The following is a 19,634-nucleotide window of genomic DNA, read 5'->3' as shown; positions in this document are numbered from 1 at the left end:
TCTATAGGCCTGTTCTTTTTGGCTGAACTTTTGCACCCGTTCATCGTTCTTCCTCATAGAGATATAAGAATAGAGGGCAAAAGCCGTAGGTACAGGCGTTAGCGGGATAGAAAGAGAACGCTGCATAGTTACTCGTGCCATTCTTGTTTAATGACGCATGCGCGCAGCCCATCCATGTTTACTTACAAGCATGGTAGTGAATATGCCGGAATTAACCGCTTTCGATTTTACAAATGTTTTTGTGTACAGTTTTTTTAAAAAAGTGTAAAGTGTATCGTGTGCAAAAAAGAATCAAACCGATTTTCTGATCGCAGTTTTCATAAGTAAGTACACACATATTGTACGTATACATAACAAACATACAAACCTAACCTTAATAAACATTGTAATTAATTGTATAAAAATTGATATCTGTAGTTTCAATGATACTTTTCTATTTTAACTATAATTTCTTTATTTTTTACTTTATTTACCATAATTCTTGCTTAATGACACATATTCTCATCATAATTTTCATCATATACATGATAAAGAAGAATATTAAAGGTACCATTTCTTCTGTATTTGCAATATTACTTTTTTAACACCATTATTTTCATTACAATTAATTAAATCATACATGAGGATTGTTTATTTATAAATCTAGCATTGCATTTTAACATTTTCAGTCCTATCAAATATGTAACGCGTACTTATCACGACAGTGTCCAAAACATGAATTTGGACACTGTCGTGCTTATAAACAAAATATTTCGCATCATTTCCATATTCTTTCTTCATGATTTTAGAAAGGAACATGTTTTCCGCTGTCTTCGCCAAAAAATCCGAATGTTTTTAATACATTTTCATGTCAAAATCAATTACTTTGCATTACAACTCATCCGCCGGCGTTTGAAATCCATCGGCTCCGCGGGGGTCAGCCACTCACGCGTCAGCCTACTGCTGACGCGCTCTATTCTTATATCTCTATGTTCTTCCTCTTTTTTTCCTCCTGGATAGAAAAGGAAGAATGATGAACTGTGCAAAAGTTGAGCCAAAAGGAACAGTTCTATAATCTCTTAAGGCCTGAATTTTAGCTCCTATTGTTTTGATTGGTCAAATTTCAGTCTTTCAATCTTCAATCTCGATCTTCAATGCCTAGTCTGATTCCGGCCTGATTCCGGCCTAAAGCCTTATGTCCACGATGCTAGAAATTGGTCCGAGATCTCGGAGAGAGAAAGAATTAACCAATCACATTTAAACAATTTAGTCACATGATCAACGCGATTGGTCAATTCTTTCTTCATCCGAGATCTCGGACGGATTTCTAGCATCGTGGACACTGGGCTTAATAGCGTTTTCGGTTCGATCGAATTTACACTAGCCTGGGTTGGATTAATCTTTCCTATTGGTTGACGTTACACGCTCTACCAATAGGAGAACACAAAACGCCATTAGTCCGGATCTACAATAGAGTTTTAAGCCTTAAGCCATAAGAAATGGACGAATCATAGTCGATTATTCTCCTCGAATTCGACTGTAATTGGTCAATTTCTTACGACTTAAGGCTTAAAACACCTATTGTAGATTCGGAGTAATCCAACCCAGGTTGGTGCAAACCCAGCCGTGCCGAAAACGCTATTAGTTTCGTATTTCCGGTGGCACAGTTCCAGGTGGCGCCAGGGGGCCTATCCCCCACTTCTATAAGAGAGGAGTTTATAGGTTCGTACTGGTTCGTACCCCCTCGTGCCCCTGGTGTGAGTTCGTGCTGCGTGCATCGGTGCATCAGCGTACGTGCGACGTTTGTTTCGCTTATCCGTCCGTTGTGATTTTAGTGATTTGTCGTCGTGCAAAGTCGACGAGGTAGTGTCGCGAGGATCCGCGGGTTTCGAGGTTCATGGACGTGTGCCATCGTTCCGCCGTCAGCTCGTAAGGAAGGCGTCGATCTTTTAACCGCCCCGCCCCGCTACAACTTGATACCCTCGGTAGTCGGTACCCTCGTGCAGAGCGGTGTTTCCGTCCCGTTTGCAGACGTAGTAAATTTTACGATGTAAACGAGGCAGCGGAGAGGCAAGAGAAAGTCTCTCGCGTTTTGTCCTATCCCTCTCCGTCCCCCCCTGAGTCGAGAAGGGTGGATCGTCCAGGTGTCGAAGGTGAGAGGAGCGCGAGGAGATCCCCGTTCGGGAGTCTTGCCCTGACGGTGACATCGACGTTTAGAGTTTGAGTGCACAGTTGACAATCCGGACAACAAACATGTCGGGCGCACCACAAATGTCCAGTGGGCTCAGCAAGCTAAAGAAGAAGCACTTCCGGGTGAAGCACCAGAAGGTTAAGCTGTTCCGCGCGAACGAGCCGCTGCTCAGTGTGTTTATGTGGGGCGTCAATCACACGGTAAGGCAGCGCGCAATCCGCATCGCGTGCTTCAATGTCGCGTGTTGATGTTTTTCGTCGTTTGACAAACGTCATCATCGTCATCGTCACTTTTCTATTTTCATTGCACGTCCGCGTATTCTCCCGCCCGTCGTAGATCATTGCGACATCGTCCGTTGAATGGAACAACGTAATATGCAACGTAATATACGGCTTCGAATCGCCCGATAACGCCGTATAATTGTGACAATTGCTTTTTAATTTCACATCACATGTACGTTGATACTTGACAAGACGCACGGTCAAGTGTCGAGCCTCCTTCAAACTTACTCTGGTATTTTTCGTTGTTCGACAATGAATCGGTTGAACTTGACCAATGAATTTTAATTAATTAAGCCTAACGTTTCATGAGATAAATCTATAATGTTACGTTTGTTGCATTACAGATAAATGAACTTAGTCACGTTAACATTCCAGTAATGCTCTTGCCAGATGATTTTAGAGCTTTCAGCAAGTTGAAAGTGGATAATCATCTCTTCAACAAGTAAGTTTATTTTTTCTTTCTTTTCATATTGTGTGCATTTTGTGTGTATCATACAATTGCACGTAATATTGATTCGTTCTTTCCATTGATTTCTTCATGTTTCATCAAAAGTTTCTTCAAAGTAACACGACTAAAAAAATTAAATTTCCCAAATATGAGAAAAAAAAACTATTTTTTAACTTGACAGAAAATTACTAATCAAATAATATTGGCCAAAATATTATACTCTTAACATGATCGAAGTTATATTTTTGTCATTTTCATTTCATAACTCTTGAAAAACGTTTTGAACGATGACAGTTTTGATGATACTTTATGAAGTTAGTTTTACTTTCGATGATTGATTGGGTTTACTTAACTCATTCATGGTAACGACTCGAAAAATTATCACTTTTTAAGTAAGTAAGCGATCTTATATCTTAGTCCACATATCCATACTATTTGTGAACATATAAGTCAATAATGTTTCTAAATATATTCGAGCAACTCTACTGTATATATATATATGAGATAATCTTAGAAATATATTTAGGCAATATATTGCCTATTCAAATGCTGAAGTGTAATAAATTCTATTCTATATTGCCTATTCTTTGTGTATATACATATGTAGATATATGTTAATAACTCTTGGGCTATGTTCCAAAATTTACTGCCAATACTGAAAATCTGTAGTGCATGTAACGTAAACTATAAATTTTCAGTACTGGCAGTAAATTTTGGAATACAGCCTCAATGTGTGCACGCATGTGTATGAAACACTTGGTACTGAGACATACTGACAACTGTTTTTAATTTTAGATTTGTTTATGCTAATAGATAAAGCCACACAATAATATTTGTAATATTGCAGATACTTGCTTACACACAATCTGTTTCTTTTTTTGTGCAGAGAGAACATGCCCTCCCATTTCAAAATCAAGGAATATTGTCCGTTAGTCTTTAGGAATTTGCGAGAAAGGTTTGGAATAGATGATTTGGATTACAAGGAGTCAATGACAAGGTAATATCTTTGTGTTGATTATTCTCGTTAAATTTTGATGTATCCAATATAACACTGTGTACAATACACAACAAATGCACTGTTACTGTATAAAGTTGAAAACTTGTTTTCGCGGTTGCACGATGATATTGTTCGTCGCAAGTGAATTAGGGATGGACAGGCTACTGAAATGGCTTTGTAATATAAGGATTTTGATGTGGTAGATGTCGGGTGTTTAATCCTTCGCGAGCAAAACAACAAACGGATTTGGTCGATGGAATAGGCAGAAGGACTCGTCAATTGGTTCAGCGCGCCGCTACCTTCCCATCGATTACCCTTTCCTCTCCTTCTTCTGCCTCCTCGCACAATTCTATTCTAAACAAACCACTGCGTACCTGCAGTCTTAAACCGAAACGCCTGAGGTTAGCGAAACATGATTTTGCTATGCTGTGCGTTTTCGTTGTTTCTAACAAAGTTAAAGACCTACCAAGGAGCGAGAACCAGCGTGACTAAGCATAATAATTCATTAATATCTCAATGATTGCTTGATTTAAACATAGTAATTTAAAACTCGGAATTAGCTACCATTGAAAGCTTTTCGGATTTAAAGCATGGTGAGAGGATGTTTTAGTCGAATAATAAAAATATCGCTTAATGAGTTAACCAAGATAATTAACAAATCGAGTGCTTTATATCAACAGTGATGATGATGAAAATAACGATAACGGTCATCATCCTATTGATCATAATAATAGAATGAAAGGAACATTAAAGACAATGAGGAATAAATATTCTAATTTTAATTTATAATTGTCAATTAATATTCTTGCATTAACGTAATTAATTATAATGACTCCAATATAGATCAAATTGCTTTACACATCAGATATTCGACTTCAAAAATCCATTGATTATCTTATCTAATATACCGCTCTTGACAATGATTCATCATTTATATCTTTCAAGATTATGCCTCATACCAACGATCATTCGAATTGAACTATTTTTTGATCTTTTACAAAATGCACATCCACACGCATACCCAAGATGCGGTTTGCGCATTTCTTCTTCTTCCAGATCTCAACCAGTGCTTGACGATTCATCTGGGAAGAGTGGTGCAAAATTTTATCAATCTTACGACAAACTGTTTATAATTAAAACCCTCACGAGTGAAGAAGTGGAGAGGATGCATTCGTTCTTGAAACATTATCATCCCGTAAGTATAATCAGAAGAAGTAAATGTCATGAAGATTCAAGACTACACGGACATTGCATTGCAGTATATTGTCGAGCGACATGGAAAGACATTGTTACCGCAATACCTGGGAATGTACCGATTGACCGTTGACGGTGTCGAGTACTACGTAGTTGCCATAAGGAATGTATTCTCGAATCATCTGACGACGCACAAGAAATTCGACCTAAAAGGCTCGACAGTAGACCGAGAAGCGTCAGATAAAGAGAAGGAAAAGGATCTCCCTACCTACAAGGATAACGATTTCGTTAAAGAGGGTATGAAGATTTACATCGGAGAAGAAGCCAAAACTAAGCTAATAGAAACATTAACCGCTGACGTAGATGTAAGTATTTATATAAGAATATAAACTTTGATCCTACAAGATTTTGTACTATCATGAGAAATCTTTTAAGAGTTACCTTGAATTATTTATCGACATAAAAATTGACTTCAAATTTGTGAAGGACTTCGAAGTACCCAAAATGATAATCTGTCTCCATAGTTCTTAACAAGATTACACTTGATGGATTACTCCTTGCTACTTGGCTTACATGATTGCGCGCGCGCCGAGCAAGAGAGCAGAGAACGTGCGGAAAGAGAAGATGACGAGGACAATCACGAAGAAGAGGATGACAGCGAGTCAGGTAGTGGATTGGAGTCTCGAGGCCCATTGGCAGAGTGAGTGGATATTTTTTCTATTCCTTTTGGAATGAAAACTAAGTTCAGTTTCCATTTGATTTATTCATCGGTATCACTCGTTTGTTTGCAGCCGCTTATGGGGTTGGAGTGGCGTCGGTCACACGGTTACCAATATGGCAACACCTCCCGAGTCACCACATGCAGCGTTAATGCGTGACACCAGTTTACAGTATGAAGATGCAATAATACCTGAGCTAGATATTTATGCCATTCCTAGTAAAGAAGGTACTTTCTCCAGATAAACTGATAATCGTACGTGATATACAGGGTGTCCCACAAATTCGTGATCGAAATTTTAATAACATTTCTGATTTAAAAATAAAACAATCCTAATACCAAAATCATAAAAACTTTATAGTCAAGACTATAATAGTTTTTAAATTAATTCGTTATACCTATTTAAAATAATTCGTTATACATACTTATTTTTAATATTCTGTAATATTTTTATGTTATGTACGTTGCATATGTAATTATTTTCTATGTTTAAACATAGTGAAGTATTTCAACATTATTATATATGTTATTACTTCAATTTCACATGGAGTAAACATAGACGTATGAACATCCACTTGTGTATCATCTCTGAGCACGCGAAATGTCAGCTCTGTGATTAGTTAACTTTAACCGCTATTCATTTAAAAACTATTATAGCCTCGACATTTTGGTATTAGGATTTTTATTTTATTTTTTAGTCAGGAATGTTATTAAAATTTTGATCATTGTGGGACACCCTGTATGTGTATATATATATATATACACATACACATTACATACATATATATACATATATATACATATATACAATTGTTACCACATATATTTTTATAGGTGCTCCCATGAAGGAAATTTATTTTTTGGCCATAATAGATGTGCTGACGCACTATGGCGTACGTAAACAAGCGGCGAAAGCGGCAAAGACCGTCAAATACGGTGCCAATGTTGACGGTATATCCACCTGTGATCCAGAACAATACGGCAAACGATTCATAGAGTTCATGAGCAAAGCCATAGAGTAAAAAATATTATTAATCGTTGTGCATAAAATAATGAATTTACGACGATATTACTGTTTACTGTATATTGTCGGAGTGAAATCGAAATCGCAAACCGAAAGAGGGAGAAAAACAGTTTTGGAGGTTAAATTGTTGCAGTCTTTATTCGGTTTGCTTTTCGATACCGATTATCTTCTTTAGCGTTTTCACTTGCGGTTCATACACGATCGTATGAATCTTGTTTCAGCTTTTAAGTGAACACGTCCTTCGCCGATATTGTTTATTAAATGTATTTTACGGCAAGAGATTTTTATTCTCGATTATTACTTTATGTCTATGTTGCTTTGTTTAGTCAGTCTTCACGTGAAGAAATGTGATCGATTTCTCAAATTTGTTGAAATTCTCTTTCTCCGTGATAGAACTTTCAATTGTATATAGTGTTATACTTGCACACTTGCAAACGCGAGAATTGTCATGAAGTAGAAAAACGACGCCTCTTTTTTTTCTGTCACCTGTTCATTTTATCGCGCATTTTTTTCCATCAATGAAAACGATAGTTTTCGATTGCTTCGATAGTTTACAATCTTGTATCATTCGATGAATCATCTGCGACAGAAAATAGCATTGGAATGTAACACCAATTGGGCACAGGTAATATTATCTGTGGATTGAGATAAAAAGCTCGAAGTCGCACAAAATCTTATCTACTGATATCAGTAACTGTAATACTTGAAATTATATTAGCAATTTTTTTTATAGCGGACTATAATAAACGGACATGAGTCATACTATATGCTACAGAAAGATATCTAACTTGATGTGTTACCGTTGCAGTAAATTTCACTCAAGCATTGTGGCGCTTGCCAAGTATAGAGCTGCCTGGATATGCGCCTAATCATATTTTAACATATAAGATGTAATTTTAGTAGCGATGAAACTATTATACGATTGTCCGTTGTTTCGCTAAATTATTGATAACAATATACACTTTGCAGTATCGAAGGCAATGTACACACACGCACACGTACACACACACGTGTATATATGCATATACAAGTCGTTACGAAATAAAATACACTTTGTAAATGTTATATTTAGTCCGGTTCGATTATCACAGATCGATAGTTCAGTTACTTCACAAAATATATCTATGGGGAATGACACGATCCATTGAACGGTATTATCTACACGATACATATCTATCTTTGATGCTCGTAACAACACTCGAGTCGGCAACTTACTACCGTGCCTTTCATTTCACTAAACTACTAAAGAATATTCGAAAAAGACCCATTGTTCTTCCGAAGATAGGATTCGATCTGCAGATCCGTGCATAGTATCGTAAATTGTTTTATTTAACAAGAAAATATTTGACGAAAATTGAACGTAATCGTTGAGCAATTTGTTGTACTATATTATGAGAAAGGAGAATGTGTACTGCGTTACGTAAGACAATATCTAATACACTTTTATATACATATATATATATATGTATATGTATGTGTATACTAGTATATAAAATACATGTATAATTTGTTAGAAAGCCGATCATAATATAATGACTAATCACTCTAACGATTAATATATTCATCTAGTCTTGATATTTCTATAATTTTATATATTTTACCGTTTAATCGCGCGCGTCGGGACTATGGATGCGATTGATGAGAGGAAGGGATATCTGCTGTTGTATATTTGTTATAGGATTTTAGGTTTTGAAAATACAATTGGTTTCTGCGTGATTATCAATCGTATAAGATAGTACGGTTAAAAATCTGCTTCAACCAACGAATCTTCGTTGGAATCTTTTAAACGCGGCAGTGTTATATAGACTACGTTTACACGCACTGGTAAAACCGTTTTAGTTAAAACGGTGTTGGTGCTGTTTACACGATCAGGCGTATTTCACTTCCAAAAATAAAATAGCTTTATACAACCTGATATGGAATCAGAGACGAAATATCCTTTGTCATTTCTTAATCTTAAGTTGATAACATCGAAATTTATTTAATGAAAATGAATTAAATGATTAATGAATTAATTAATGACAAATGTTATCCAGGTCGTGATCCTGAACAACATTCAAAGTTTTAGCCGTCGGTCGGACACCTTGAGTAATGCTAATGCCGAACTGTAACTTTCGAGCCTTATAACTCGAAAAGTACTCGATGAAAAAATATTTTATTATGTTTTGAAAAGCTCTCGAGGTAAGCTACAATATGTAATGAAAAATGGGGGATTCCATTTAAAAAATTCAAAGTGACCTTGCCCTGACCTTGACAACGCCACTCAAGGTCAAATTAATGGTACCATCTTATGTTCCCCTCGAAGTCACAAAACTTTTGTCTGAAACATTTTCCGATTTAACGCAGTGTCTCTGAGATATTTGAATGGATCCTTTAAAATGGGATACCCTGTATATTAGGATGGGGCCGGAAAAAAATTTTTTTTTTAAATCAATTAGGAATACCCCCCAAAAGTTAGCTATGGACCTCAATATGATCTGGGTAAAATGTATTTGCGCTATTTATTTCGCAATAATAATAAATTTTCTTTATATAAGAATATGTTACGGATCCGCCATTTTGAAATGTGTACTTTTGACCTCGGATTCGTGTTCAGCGACCAAAAGAAAAACAAGTAGTACCAAATTGTAATGAAATTCAAATATTTTTTCGAATTTTGACACATGCATCCAAGAAATGCGTAAACTTACTAATTTCAGTCGAAGATATTAATCGATTTCGATGAAATTTTACCCAGGTCATATTGAAATCCATAGCTAACTTTTGGGGGGTATTCCTAATCGCGCCGCGCGCGATTAAAAAAAAATTTTTTTTCAACCCTAACACACACACACACAGAGAGAGAGAGAGAGAGAGAAAGAGACATACACATATATAAATGAAAGACATCTATCCATTAGCATGCATCCTCATGTGTGGCGACAAATCCTTGTTCACATTCAAATAAATTGAGATTAATCGGTATGCAAAGTCGTTTGTATAGTTTTATTACATGTGTAAAATAACGTTGCATTCTTTTCTTTCTTTCTAGTTCAATTCACCATTTCAATCATAAATACAGAATTTGTCTTCCAGCTTATATATTACGATGTATGGATACTTCGGAATTAATTAGGCATTATTTTACGACACACTTAAGAACAAGAGAAAAATAAATGTTACTACTTCTGACAAATGAAATATTTAGCCTTTTATTTAAAAGACTGCGCGAATTCCAAAGTATCGAAAAACAAGAAACTAAAATAGTACTCTCTCAAATATATCTGTTAAATAAATAACAAGAAATAAATAAGAAAAGACTAACAACTCTGTAACTATTTTACAAACTTATCTTAGGACTTACGAAGATTTTTTGGTAATTTACACAAAATTTATGTATTTACCGGATTATTTTCCAATTTTCTGCTCATTACGTTTTGCAATGGCTGGAGATATCTGTTTCAAACATTCTATATCGTTAAATACAATCTGCGCTCCTCCTCCACAAGTCGGCAATACATTAGCCTGCAACGTGCACAAAGATACAATACATTTTTCAAAGTAACGCGATAACAAGCCTTACTTTATACAATTTGGTCTCAAGTTCACCATCCGCGTCTTGTTCCTGCGAAAGAAGGCAGTATCTGGAGGATCTGGCCATAAAATCTTTTGGATTTGTCAACTTTCGGATGGTTCGCTTATGAGGCTGTGTTCGTGGTTGTAAAATCGTACCGGTTGGAACTATCCTGGTAGGACGATGATTTATCCATCTATCTGCATTTTGCACTCGCTGGTATCGTGGGTTTACTACTGGGATCTTATCCTGAATACACACGTAAAAAAAGATCAGCTAACATACATACACGCATTGGTCGAAGAAACAGCATTGTCGAAGCATACAAATTAATGGCTCCTACTCAAATCTACCTACTAAAATCAACCTTTTCTTTACCTTTTTATTAAAATTAATTTTAGTAATAATTGTTGTATCGGTCGACGTAATCGTAGATGACGATGGAGAATCAATGGGCATCGTTGAGTTTGATTTCTCTACAATTTCGGTTTTCGAATCTGAAGGCATGGAAGATTCTGCGACTGTCATTAGAATTGTTTCTTTTGTGGTCTTTCTTTGGACATTGTCAGAATCAGTTCTCATGTGACAGGGTATCTGGTGGATCCGATCACGAGGGCTGGAAATATGAGAATCCATAAATGTCACTGTGGAAGATTTTTCTTTGGACAACGATGGATTTGATTCTTCTGTAATTTTTTCATGGGTATCATTGTTGGAAATTGCATGAGAAGATAATGTCTGGCAGATTTGTCCACAAGGACTTCTGGAAGTTTGAAGATTAATTGGCATCATCAAGGAAAGTTCTTCCTTGGGTATTATCGAAGTTGCTTTTTCTGTAGTCTCTATTCTCGAACTCAAAGCTATTGGTGGCATCAAGATGACATTATCGCATATATCCTCACGAGCTGAAGTTAATATTTGTCTCGCCAATTTCAATTTGTCATCCTTTTTTTTAATACAGCTCTAAAAGCGATTCAGATTTTAATGTATGACTCATCAAAGGTTATCTCAGAAAAGAGAGAGATAATCTCAAGATATATTGAAAAAGAAAAATGATAACTGACATTGATTTGTAATTATAAACTCTAAAATATACCATCAGCTGTTCACGCTGTTCCTGCAATTTTATCTGCATTTCCTTGGTCATTCTGTTAGTCTCTGCTTGTATCATAATACTGCACCTCTGTATTAATTTTTGCTTGTCCAGTGCATGTTGTTGTATATGTTGTTGGAGTTGTATGTCTCTATCCCTCAACTGTACAGAAATTGCATTAGCGTATAAGAAGAAATTTTAATGCACAAATCATTACATTGCAAAAATATGCTTACTTCTTGCTGTACATTCCTCATAGCATCGCACGCATTATTCAACTTATATAACAAGTTATCGATGTGATTTTGTAATTTACAGATACGGCCTTTTAACGTGAAGATCTGCAAAAAATTGTCGCGAAGATATTACTAAAAAGATATTAAGTAGAATACGTGACATGAGCATAATTGAAAGGCTTGAATTGTTACAATTTTTATTATCCTTTCACCATATTTGAATGATCTTTTTTTTATAGTTTTTAGAATTGTGTTACTTTACAGATGTCAATTCACCGTTTCTTATACCAAAAAAAAACGCACAAATTTTTAGCAAAAAAAAATTAAACTGATCGGTTTTTAAACCAAGCCCTTCAATTACATCTTTTGCCGTCACAAAACTCACTATCTTTTTCTGTTCGTTATTGTCATGTCTTAAGCATGTGTTTTCATGTTCCAATTTCACCAATATATTTCTGAAATGATTTTCTGGAAAAATTCAACTTTGAGAAATTACACAGCGGAATGAAATTACATGAATAGTAATTGCATGTTGAAAGATGCATTAAGAATCATACGTTTCTCGCTCACATCTTCTTGCAACAGATTTCTCCTTTGAATACGCGTCTCCAGGAATCGCGATAGCTCCACGATCGTTTGCTCATTTTGTGGATCTGTCGCGTCTGCTTTGGGAAATGAATCATCCAGGCTGCAACCCAAATAGCGAAGTTAGCAGAAACAGATTTTGAGCAGAGTGTACTACTAATTCTGATAGCAGAAAGGCAACATTTTCACACAGAATCTATAATAATATCTGACAATAACGGTAAATTGCAGTCAGAAATAATGACAAAGCTTGTTGACATGCCATACCAGCATATTGGCAGCAGAAATCAGATAAAATTTACAGTTCTTGTTTGGACACAGGTTGCTATAAATTTACAGTGGGAATCTGGTCGAATTTGCTGCTAATCTGCCAGCATACTACTAGTACTTTATTATTATCTAGAAAACGAGACAATTGCGATGTAGAAATGTAAAAATAAACGTTCACGTGAAAATCTGTTTCCAAGTTAACTAACGCAGCCATGTTATTCTACGAAAAACACAAGAGTCGGCAATTGTGGTGTGAATTCTCCGCCAACAATCGTAAACACTTTGCAACTCGTCGAATCAAACAACAACGAAAACGAAAAGCAGGTTGCATATCGTATATACCGTCAGACAACGTCGTGCGGCAAAATATTTGAAATTTAGCGCACGTCGCGCCAATTGGGCGCAACAGGTGCTGAGCGAGTGTGTGTTACCGACGACCGGCAAAGATCGCCAATACCGATGAGATTATAATCCAGAGAATATTTATAGGCTACGTTTACACCGTGCATTTAGGCCGCGGCCTATACAATACGTGTCCTTGTTTATCCTGTAAGTTAAACAAAGCCATCTATCGTATAGGTCGCGGACTAAGCGCACGGTGTAAACGTAGCCATATTAATAATTCTCTGATGCTCGTTTCTACCAATTGTAAATTAACTTTAATCTCGATTTAACTTACTCTTCATCTTTTTCTATTTCTAAGGATTAGAAAAAGAAGAAGAGTAAATTAAACCAAGATTAAAGTTAATCTACATTGATAGAAATAGGCCTGAGAATTATATAATTCCCAGAGAATTAAGGGAATCTTAAAGTGAAGCTCGAAGTCACTGGCATGAAGGTCGACTACATTATTGTTTATACTTTGATTATGGAGAAGGATTTTTTAATCTGTAAAGGCAGTTAGAAAAATACTTGTTTGGAAAAATTTATAAAACAGATTCATTTTAGGATCCCCTTAAGGAGGTAATTTTTGTATAACAAATACTTTTTTCCTCTTTCATAGATTCAAAAATCCTTTTCCAGGATTAAAATATACACATTAATATGTGTTTGTGAGATGGAGTTTATGTCGAGAACGATAAAAAATTTTTCTTAAGATTTTTCAATTTCGAAATTTTTTGTCGTTCTCGGCATAAATTCCACCTCACAAACACGTATTAATGTGTGTATATTTTAATCCTGGAAAAGGATTTTTGAATCTGTAAAAGAGGAAAAAAGTTTGTTATAGAAAAATTACGATTTAGTCGGTAATACAGACGGCTTTAGGATCCCCTTGAGGGTGAAGTCCGAACTCAGATAAAATCGCTGTTTTACCGATAAAATTTGACATATCGACATATCTTTATGGTTATAATCCACTTGACGCTACAAACGCTTCGAAGCGTTTGAGCGACCAATCAGAACAAAGAATTTTACGAATTGACTAATCAAAGAATGGCTACGTTTACACCGTGCATTTAGGCCGCGGCCTATACAATAGACGTCCTTGTTTATCCTGTATATTAAACAAAGACACTTATAGGTCGAGGACTAAACGTACGGTGTAAACGTACACAATGCTTCGAAGCGTTTGTAGCATCAAGTGGACCGCAGCCATATACTACTACATCAATATCGTACTCACACATGTGTACAAATTTTTGTAACTAACTAATCTTTCGTATTAAGGATCACTGTCACCAAGCTCAGTTAACTTAACTGGCCAGTTAGTCCATCGGAATTGACCAATCGCATTTGTCATTTTGTTTGAAGAATTGACAGATTGGTCAATTCCGATGGATTAATTGGCCCAGTTAAGTTAACTGAGCTTGGTGACAATGGCCCTAAATATCTAAACTTAATCCTTCTTGACATTCAAAGAGTGACAAAGATAGAACGACCCTTGCGTCATAAAACGGAAAGCACCCTATTTTATCAAAAAAATGTAACAAAAGTTTGGAATGATTATTTGATTAAAAAAATTGTCCCTTGCACGTAAAATAATGTTTTGTATTAGAACGAAATTTTTGTAATAAAAGAAAATGTTTTCAACTGAGAAAGTCAACTTGCATCAAATATTTTCTTCAGATAATTTCTTTTTAAGTACATGTGCAATAGAAGTTAGAAACTTTTTTGTAAGTGCATATGCAATAGAACAATCTAATATATTAATAAGCTAATCTAGCTAGATCATTATATGAATAATCACCATATAATTAAGAAAAATTCAATACGATAGAAACTTATAGATCATAGTGCTTAGAAGTCGTAGACAGTCGTAGGATTTAAGTCGTAGGAAATTGATTACAATTAAATAGGATTTGAATAATGACTAATCAATTTCTTACGACTTAAGATTAATATTGCTTACAATTGTCTATGACTCCTATCCTAGACCCCGCATTATAATGACTCAGGTACATCCAGTTATATCAAAATCAAAGAATTTTAAGATACTTATGACAAAGTAAATAATAACTAAAATTATTATTCTATGTACATAATAGATAATAATAATAACGATAACAATATTATAATTTACAACCTTATAACATACATACCAAATTGAATTTATTCAATTAAATTCTCTTTATTTGTTGGACCCATTGAAGTTCTATTTATCATAAAATTAAACAGATAATATTGTTAAAAGTATATTATTTCGTAAATGAAAAAAACACAGAGTAAAATACAGTCGACCTTCTCCGAATACTTACCAAATTCAGCAACAGCAGAGAAAAACAGAGAAAAATTATAACAAATGTCGAAACCTTAACCTTTCAGAAGTGTATGGCGTATGCAAAACTCGTGACGACAGCAGTCCGAAATATAAATTTCATATAGACAACACGGATTTGTAATTCAGATTGGTCTAGGGACATTTAGAATTTTTAGGTTGAGTATCACTGCTCAATTCGATAAAGATCCGATTACTTCACGTAAACACCCAAAAACTTATGCGCGTCCCAAGAAACTTACTTTTATTCTACAAGGCAAGCAATCTCTCTCTGCGATAGTTATCAAGACATTTTATTATTTTCCGCAAACGATACGTAACAGAGTATTTTAGATATAAATCTTAGCAATAAAAATGTTCCTGCGATTCATTTAGCATTAAATAATCTATGTAAAGAAATAATGTCTTAAAATTCGTTATCACTCGGGGGCAATGTTCCGATCGGTGCTCCTTTTCTTGCGCATGCGCGTCAAGAACAGTATCAGTGCAGTATCTAGCACGGACGAAAAAAGATATACCATTATGTCCCCATCAAATTACCCACAACTGAAAATGTAATATATGTATGTATTTTTTTCTGAATTCTTTTTCTGAATCTTTATAAACTCTTCAGAAAAAAAATATATACATATATCACATTTTCAGTTGCGGGTAATTTGATAGGGACATAATGGTATATCTTTTTTCGTCCGTGCTAGATACTGCACTGATACTGTTCTCTACGCGCATGCGCCAGAAAGGGAACACCGATCGGAACACTGCTCGGAGGGGAGTATGTGGGGAACTGTGTCCGCTACTCTCCCCTAAAGCACGGAGCAGGGAGAAGCCTAGGGTTTTTGGCGCGCCTGTGTGCAGCGGTCTTGATTCTTGAGCCGCAGATTACTTTTGGCGGTCGTCACGAGCGTAAAAGACTGTCTACAATGAGCAGTAGCAGTAATGGTAAGGCTATAAGATACATTGGGAGTAATTAGCTGATTTTCCGGTATAATAGGACGTAAAGTAAGTCCGTAAGTGAATGGTTGAAATTTATTTCTTATGTTCTACTCTTTTGTTTGTTTACAGACTTATTCTATGTCCTATTATACTGGAAAATCAATTTATTCCCGATGTGTCTTACAGCCTTTCCTAATAATACTTTATTCGAGGGACGTTCTGGTGAACGTTCTTAGGACATAGAGATATCTTCTGAATGTTCTTTGGAACGTCCCTTGGATATTTGTGCTATTGGGGTTACCACTATTGCTTACTGCCATTGTAGACGGCCCTTAAGTCTCTATTCTCAATAAAAGATTATTATGCATCAGTCAGTTACGAGAGTGATTGTATATTCCTTTCCGCACGTCAACTACTACGGACGTGGATCCGCCTTGGAGAACAGCACTACAAGGGCACATTCCCACACACATCGAGACACTTGAACGGCTATCATTCTGCATCTAGCGTAGCCTCAAAAAAGAAATATAATTATATTGAATTTCATCTTTTTTTTTATGGATATATTTTTATGGATATCTCTCTTATATATGCGTCTATTTCAAACTCGTTATCTCAAGGTTTATTTAGTTTAAACTCCGACTCGATTAGATCAGTGCTCGCAAGGATTGCACATTTCGGGCCGATTCCGGCGCGCGATCCCCACCACCGCTCGGCCGGACCGCCGAGCCTTGAGCGGTGGTGGGGGTCGCGCACTGGAATCGGCCCGAAATGTGCAAATCCTTGCGAGCACTGATCTAATCGAGTCGTGTGTATAATGTATGTGTATACGACTGTTGTATCTCGCATTCAATTTTTTTTCCTCTTGGCACTGCGGATTGCTTAATCCCGTAACAATCGTTTTCCGTAATCACGTCATAAAATATTGTTTGAGATATTCATCTGTGCGCCAACATCTGTTATCTTATTGATATTGCTTCGCTATTTTACGTAATCCCCCTTATTCTGTCATTTACGACGGAATCAATCTCTCCTCTTGATAAATTCCATTTGTTAATATGTGAGTTACGTATTTACAGAAAACGAGAAGAACGTCACGACGTTCAACTCATCTTAAACAATCTAACTATAGCGTTCCGATTTCACAATTTTATTTGTCGTATACTTGAATGTACGTGTGTTCTATAAAACAGAGCGTTCGGCAAATTAGTAGGAGAATATTTAAGGAGTAATTTTGGATGATAAAATAAGATAAAAATCAAAATTAACACAGTAGTAGCGGATATTTCACTTTTTATTATAAATATTTAAATATTCACGTGCTTAATTTGAGCACTTACATTTTGACATAAATATTTAAACAATCAGAATTACAAAATCAACGAAAAAATTTCAGTAGAAGGTATGTTTTATTAATACAAATGTTTATTATATAAATGTCTAAATATTTTGCATGTACTTTAGACATTTATAATTAATAAATAGTCTTCACTGAAATTTTGTTATTCTTGATTTTGTAATTCTGATGAACATTTAAATTTTCACGTAAAAAATGCCTAAAGCATGTGAATATTTAAACATTTGTAATTAAAAAACGAAACATCCTCCGCAATTTTGTTATTCTTGATTTCTACCTTGATTTTTACCATCAGCTATAATTATTCTTTTTTTCTCTCACCTGTTGCCGCAACAAACATCAAGTATATTCTAATTTTCTTATATTATTCTTATTCATCAATCTATAATACAATTCAATCTATAATACATTACATAAAGTTATATAAATAAAATTCTATCCTAAATATTCTACTTGCAGATCGTTTGTGTTTTAGATGATTTATAAATCGCGCCATATTTTTAGAATAGTTGAATTTTATTTGCAATCTTATTAATATTTTGTTATATACTATATCTTAGTATTTTAACATAACGGTTTGTGCACATACTTTAACATACTTTTTATGTACGCGTATAATTTGATTCCCTAAATGTCTTTTATTTCGACATAAGGTCACAATTGGAATTCCATCCTGAAAGTGAGTTATATGTATGTACACCCATGTCTGATGAAATATCAATCTTATATAATCGAAAAATAATTTCAGCGTCCGTATTAATACACACGCGTTTGATCGATTTTGCAAACATTCCCCGCGCTCGAGCGTAAAATTATGATAATAGTTTAATCTCGAATTCTCATTATTTTCACAGCTGAGTTATCGTAGATATCCCGATCGATCAGCTCGAATTCATCAGTTTCTTCTTCTGTGTCTGCTTTTCTTTTTCAGTTAAATCACATGGAAGGAAACACGTGTTTTGAAATTTAATATTCTTGTCGCCATTCACTTAAGTACCTCGTCGCTCTCATTATCTCACGGCAATATGAATTTTCATGATATATGTAAACTTACGTCAGCTTTTCCGACTAACTCATACTCCGGCGAAGTGCTTTTTCATCTCTGAAGTATACATTTGTCCGTGCACAGTTTGCGAGTGATTGATTGAACTGATAACGCTTGGCTCTTGCAGAACGGACAAACGTTTCGTCGCTGCCTGCTGCTTGTTTTATTACACGAAATTGACGAGGAGGTAAAGTCGCATGCAGATCATACGTATGAGAACGAGCCAATGCAAGTTTTGAGCGAGCGAAGACAGATCCTGAGATTGGCGATATAAATGGGACGAAAGGTATGTGAAAGAAGATCAAAGAATAAAAAAAATGAATATAAAGAGAATATAACGAAAGTGGCGTTTAAGTGGCATGCGAATTTCATTTATTCATAAAGTTTCTTTGTTAAATTACAAAATGTATAATATATTGGAAGTTAAATTAAAGTTAATTTATTAATATTCTTTTCCTCGTAGCGATTATAGATTGCAACAATTCTTGGAATGAATGCTGAATAATGTGCTCGGGTAATGTTCAAGTATATGTGTGTATATATATATTGCGCGCGCGCACGCACACACGCACACACATGCACACACATGCACACACACGCACACGCACATGCACACACACGCACACGCACATGCACACACACAGGGTGTTTGATAAGTAACGATAAAACTCTCGCATAGATCAAAGCCATTTGAGGTTGTACCTCTCATTTTTACATAAAAATGAATTTTTAGTGCAAAAATGAAAATGAGAGGAATAATCTTCAATGGTTTTGATCTTGACAAATGTTATCCAGGACATGATCCTGAAAAACATTCAAGAAGTTTTAGCCGTCGGTCGGGCACCTTGCGTAATGTTAATGCCAACTGTATTGTAACTTTCAAACCATATAACTTGGAAAGTACTCCATAAAAAATAACTTTATTACAGTGTTTTGGAAAGCCCTCGACATCTGCTATTAGATTCTGGAATCAAAAGTAAGGTGTTCTATTTAAAAAAATCGATGTGACCTTGA

At 35.4% G+C, this 19,634-nt stretch overlaps 3 protein-coding genes across 6 annotated transcripts in view; 2 read left to right on the top strand and 1 right to left on the bottom strand.

Moving 5' to 3' along the window:
* The first annotated feature begins 1,736 nt into the window (after positions 1-1,736).
* On the top strand, positions 1,737-8,301 carry PIP4K (phosphatidylinositol 5-phosphate 4-kinase). Of its 2 annotated transcripts, XM_018461740.1 has the most exons (9): positions 1,737-2,370; positions 2,796-2,893; positions 3,786-3,896; positions 4,100-4,297; positions 4,953-5,091; positions 5,156-5,455; positions 5,615-5,790; positions 5,882-6,036; positions 6,643-8,301. In XM_018461740.1, the coding sequence occupies exons 1-9, from the start codon at positions 2,233-2,235 to the stop codon at positions 6,828-6,830; spliced, it is 1,503 nt and encodes a 500-aa protein (XP_018317242.1). In that variant the 5' UTR covers positions 1,737-2,232; the 3' UTR covers positions 6,831-8,301. The 2 variants fall into 2 exon arrangements, with proteins under 2 accessions (XP_018317242.1, XP_018317243.1); XM_018461741.1 differs by lacking the exon at positions 4,100-4,297 and having other exon boundaries at positions 6,643-8,300.
* Positions 8,302-10,146: 1,845 nt separating this feature from the next.
* LOC108731390 (kinesin-like protein KIF23) lies at positions 10,147-13,070 on the bottom strand. 3 transcript variants are annotated; one of them, XM_018461700.1, is made up of 8 exons: positions 12,776-13,069; positions 12,272-12,402; positions 12,100-12,182; positions 11,715-11,819; positions 11,482-11,640; positions 10,764-11,348; positions 10,395-10,634; positions 10,147-10,336 (listed from the first exon to the last, which is right to left on the bottom strand). In XM_018461700.1, exons 1-8 carry the CDS (start codon positions 12,781-12,783, stop codon positions 10,220-10,222), a joined length of 1,428 nt encoding a protein of 475 aa, XP_018317202.1. In that variant the 5' UTR covers positions 12,784-13,069; the 3' UTR covers positions 10,147-10,219. The 3 variants fall into 3 exon arrangements, with proteins under 3 accessions (XP_018317202.1, XP_018317203.1, XP_018317204.1); XM_018461701.1 differs by having other exon boundaries at positions 10,257-10,336; positions 10,421-10,634; XM_018461702.1 differs by having other exon boundaries at positions 10,303-10,336; positions 10,544-10,634; positions 12,776-13,070.
* A 5,399-nt stretch (positions 13,071-18,469) lies between these two features.
* LOC108731388 (sodium-dependent nutrient amino acid transporter 1) overlaps positions 18,470-19,634 on the top strand; it is a 25,857-nt gene continuing 24,692 nt past the window's right edge. Inside the window, exons 1-2 of the mRNA XM_018461698.1 lie at positions 18,470-18,682; positions 18,748-18,906. Of these exons, the coding sequence (XP_018317200.1) occupies positions 18,895-18,906 (12 nt within the window). The 5' untranslated portion in view covers positions 18,470-18,682; positions 18,748-18,894. The remainder of the gene's footprint in view (positions 18,683-18,747; positions 18,907-19,634) is intronic.

This window comes from Mycetomoellerius zeteki, unplaced genomic scaffold, assembly GCF_001594055.1.
Source record: "Mycetomoellerius zeteki isolate Tzet28-1 unplaced genomic scaffold, Tzet1.0 scaffold126, whole genome shotgun sequence".
NCBI classification, from domain to species: domain Eukaryota; kingdom Metazoa; phylum Arthropoda; class Insecta; order Hymenoptera; family Formicidae; genus Mycetomoellerius; species Mycetomoellerius zeteki.
Note: the sequence above shows the minus strand (reverse complement) of the source record. Positions and strands in the feature narration are given on the sequence as shown.

Bases quoted from the DNA above. Each gene is read 5' to 3' on its own strand.
- PIP4K (XM_018461740.1), top strand. From the start codon at position 2,233: ATGTCGGGCGCACCACAAATGTCCAGTGGGCTCAGCAAGCTAAAGAAG. The intron at 2,371-2,795 runs GTAAGGCAGCGC...GTTGCATTACAG, and splicing joins TGTGGGGCGTCAATCACACG to ATAAATGAACTTAGTCACGT. The intron at 5,092-5,155 runs GTAAGTATAATC...ATTGCATTGCAG, and splicing joins TCTTGAAACATTATCATCCC to TATATTGTCGAGCGACATGG.
- LOC108731390 (XM_018461700.1), bottom strand. The intron at 12,183-12,271 runs GTATGATTCTTA...GAATTTTTCCAG, and splicing joins AGAAGATGTGAGCGAGAAAC to AAAATCATTTCAGAAATATA. The intron at 10,337-10,394 runs GTAAGGCTTGTT...TGCACGTTGCAG, and splicing joins TTGAGACCAAATTGTATAAA to GCTAATGTATTGCCGACTTG.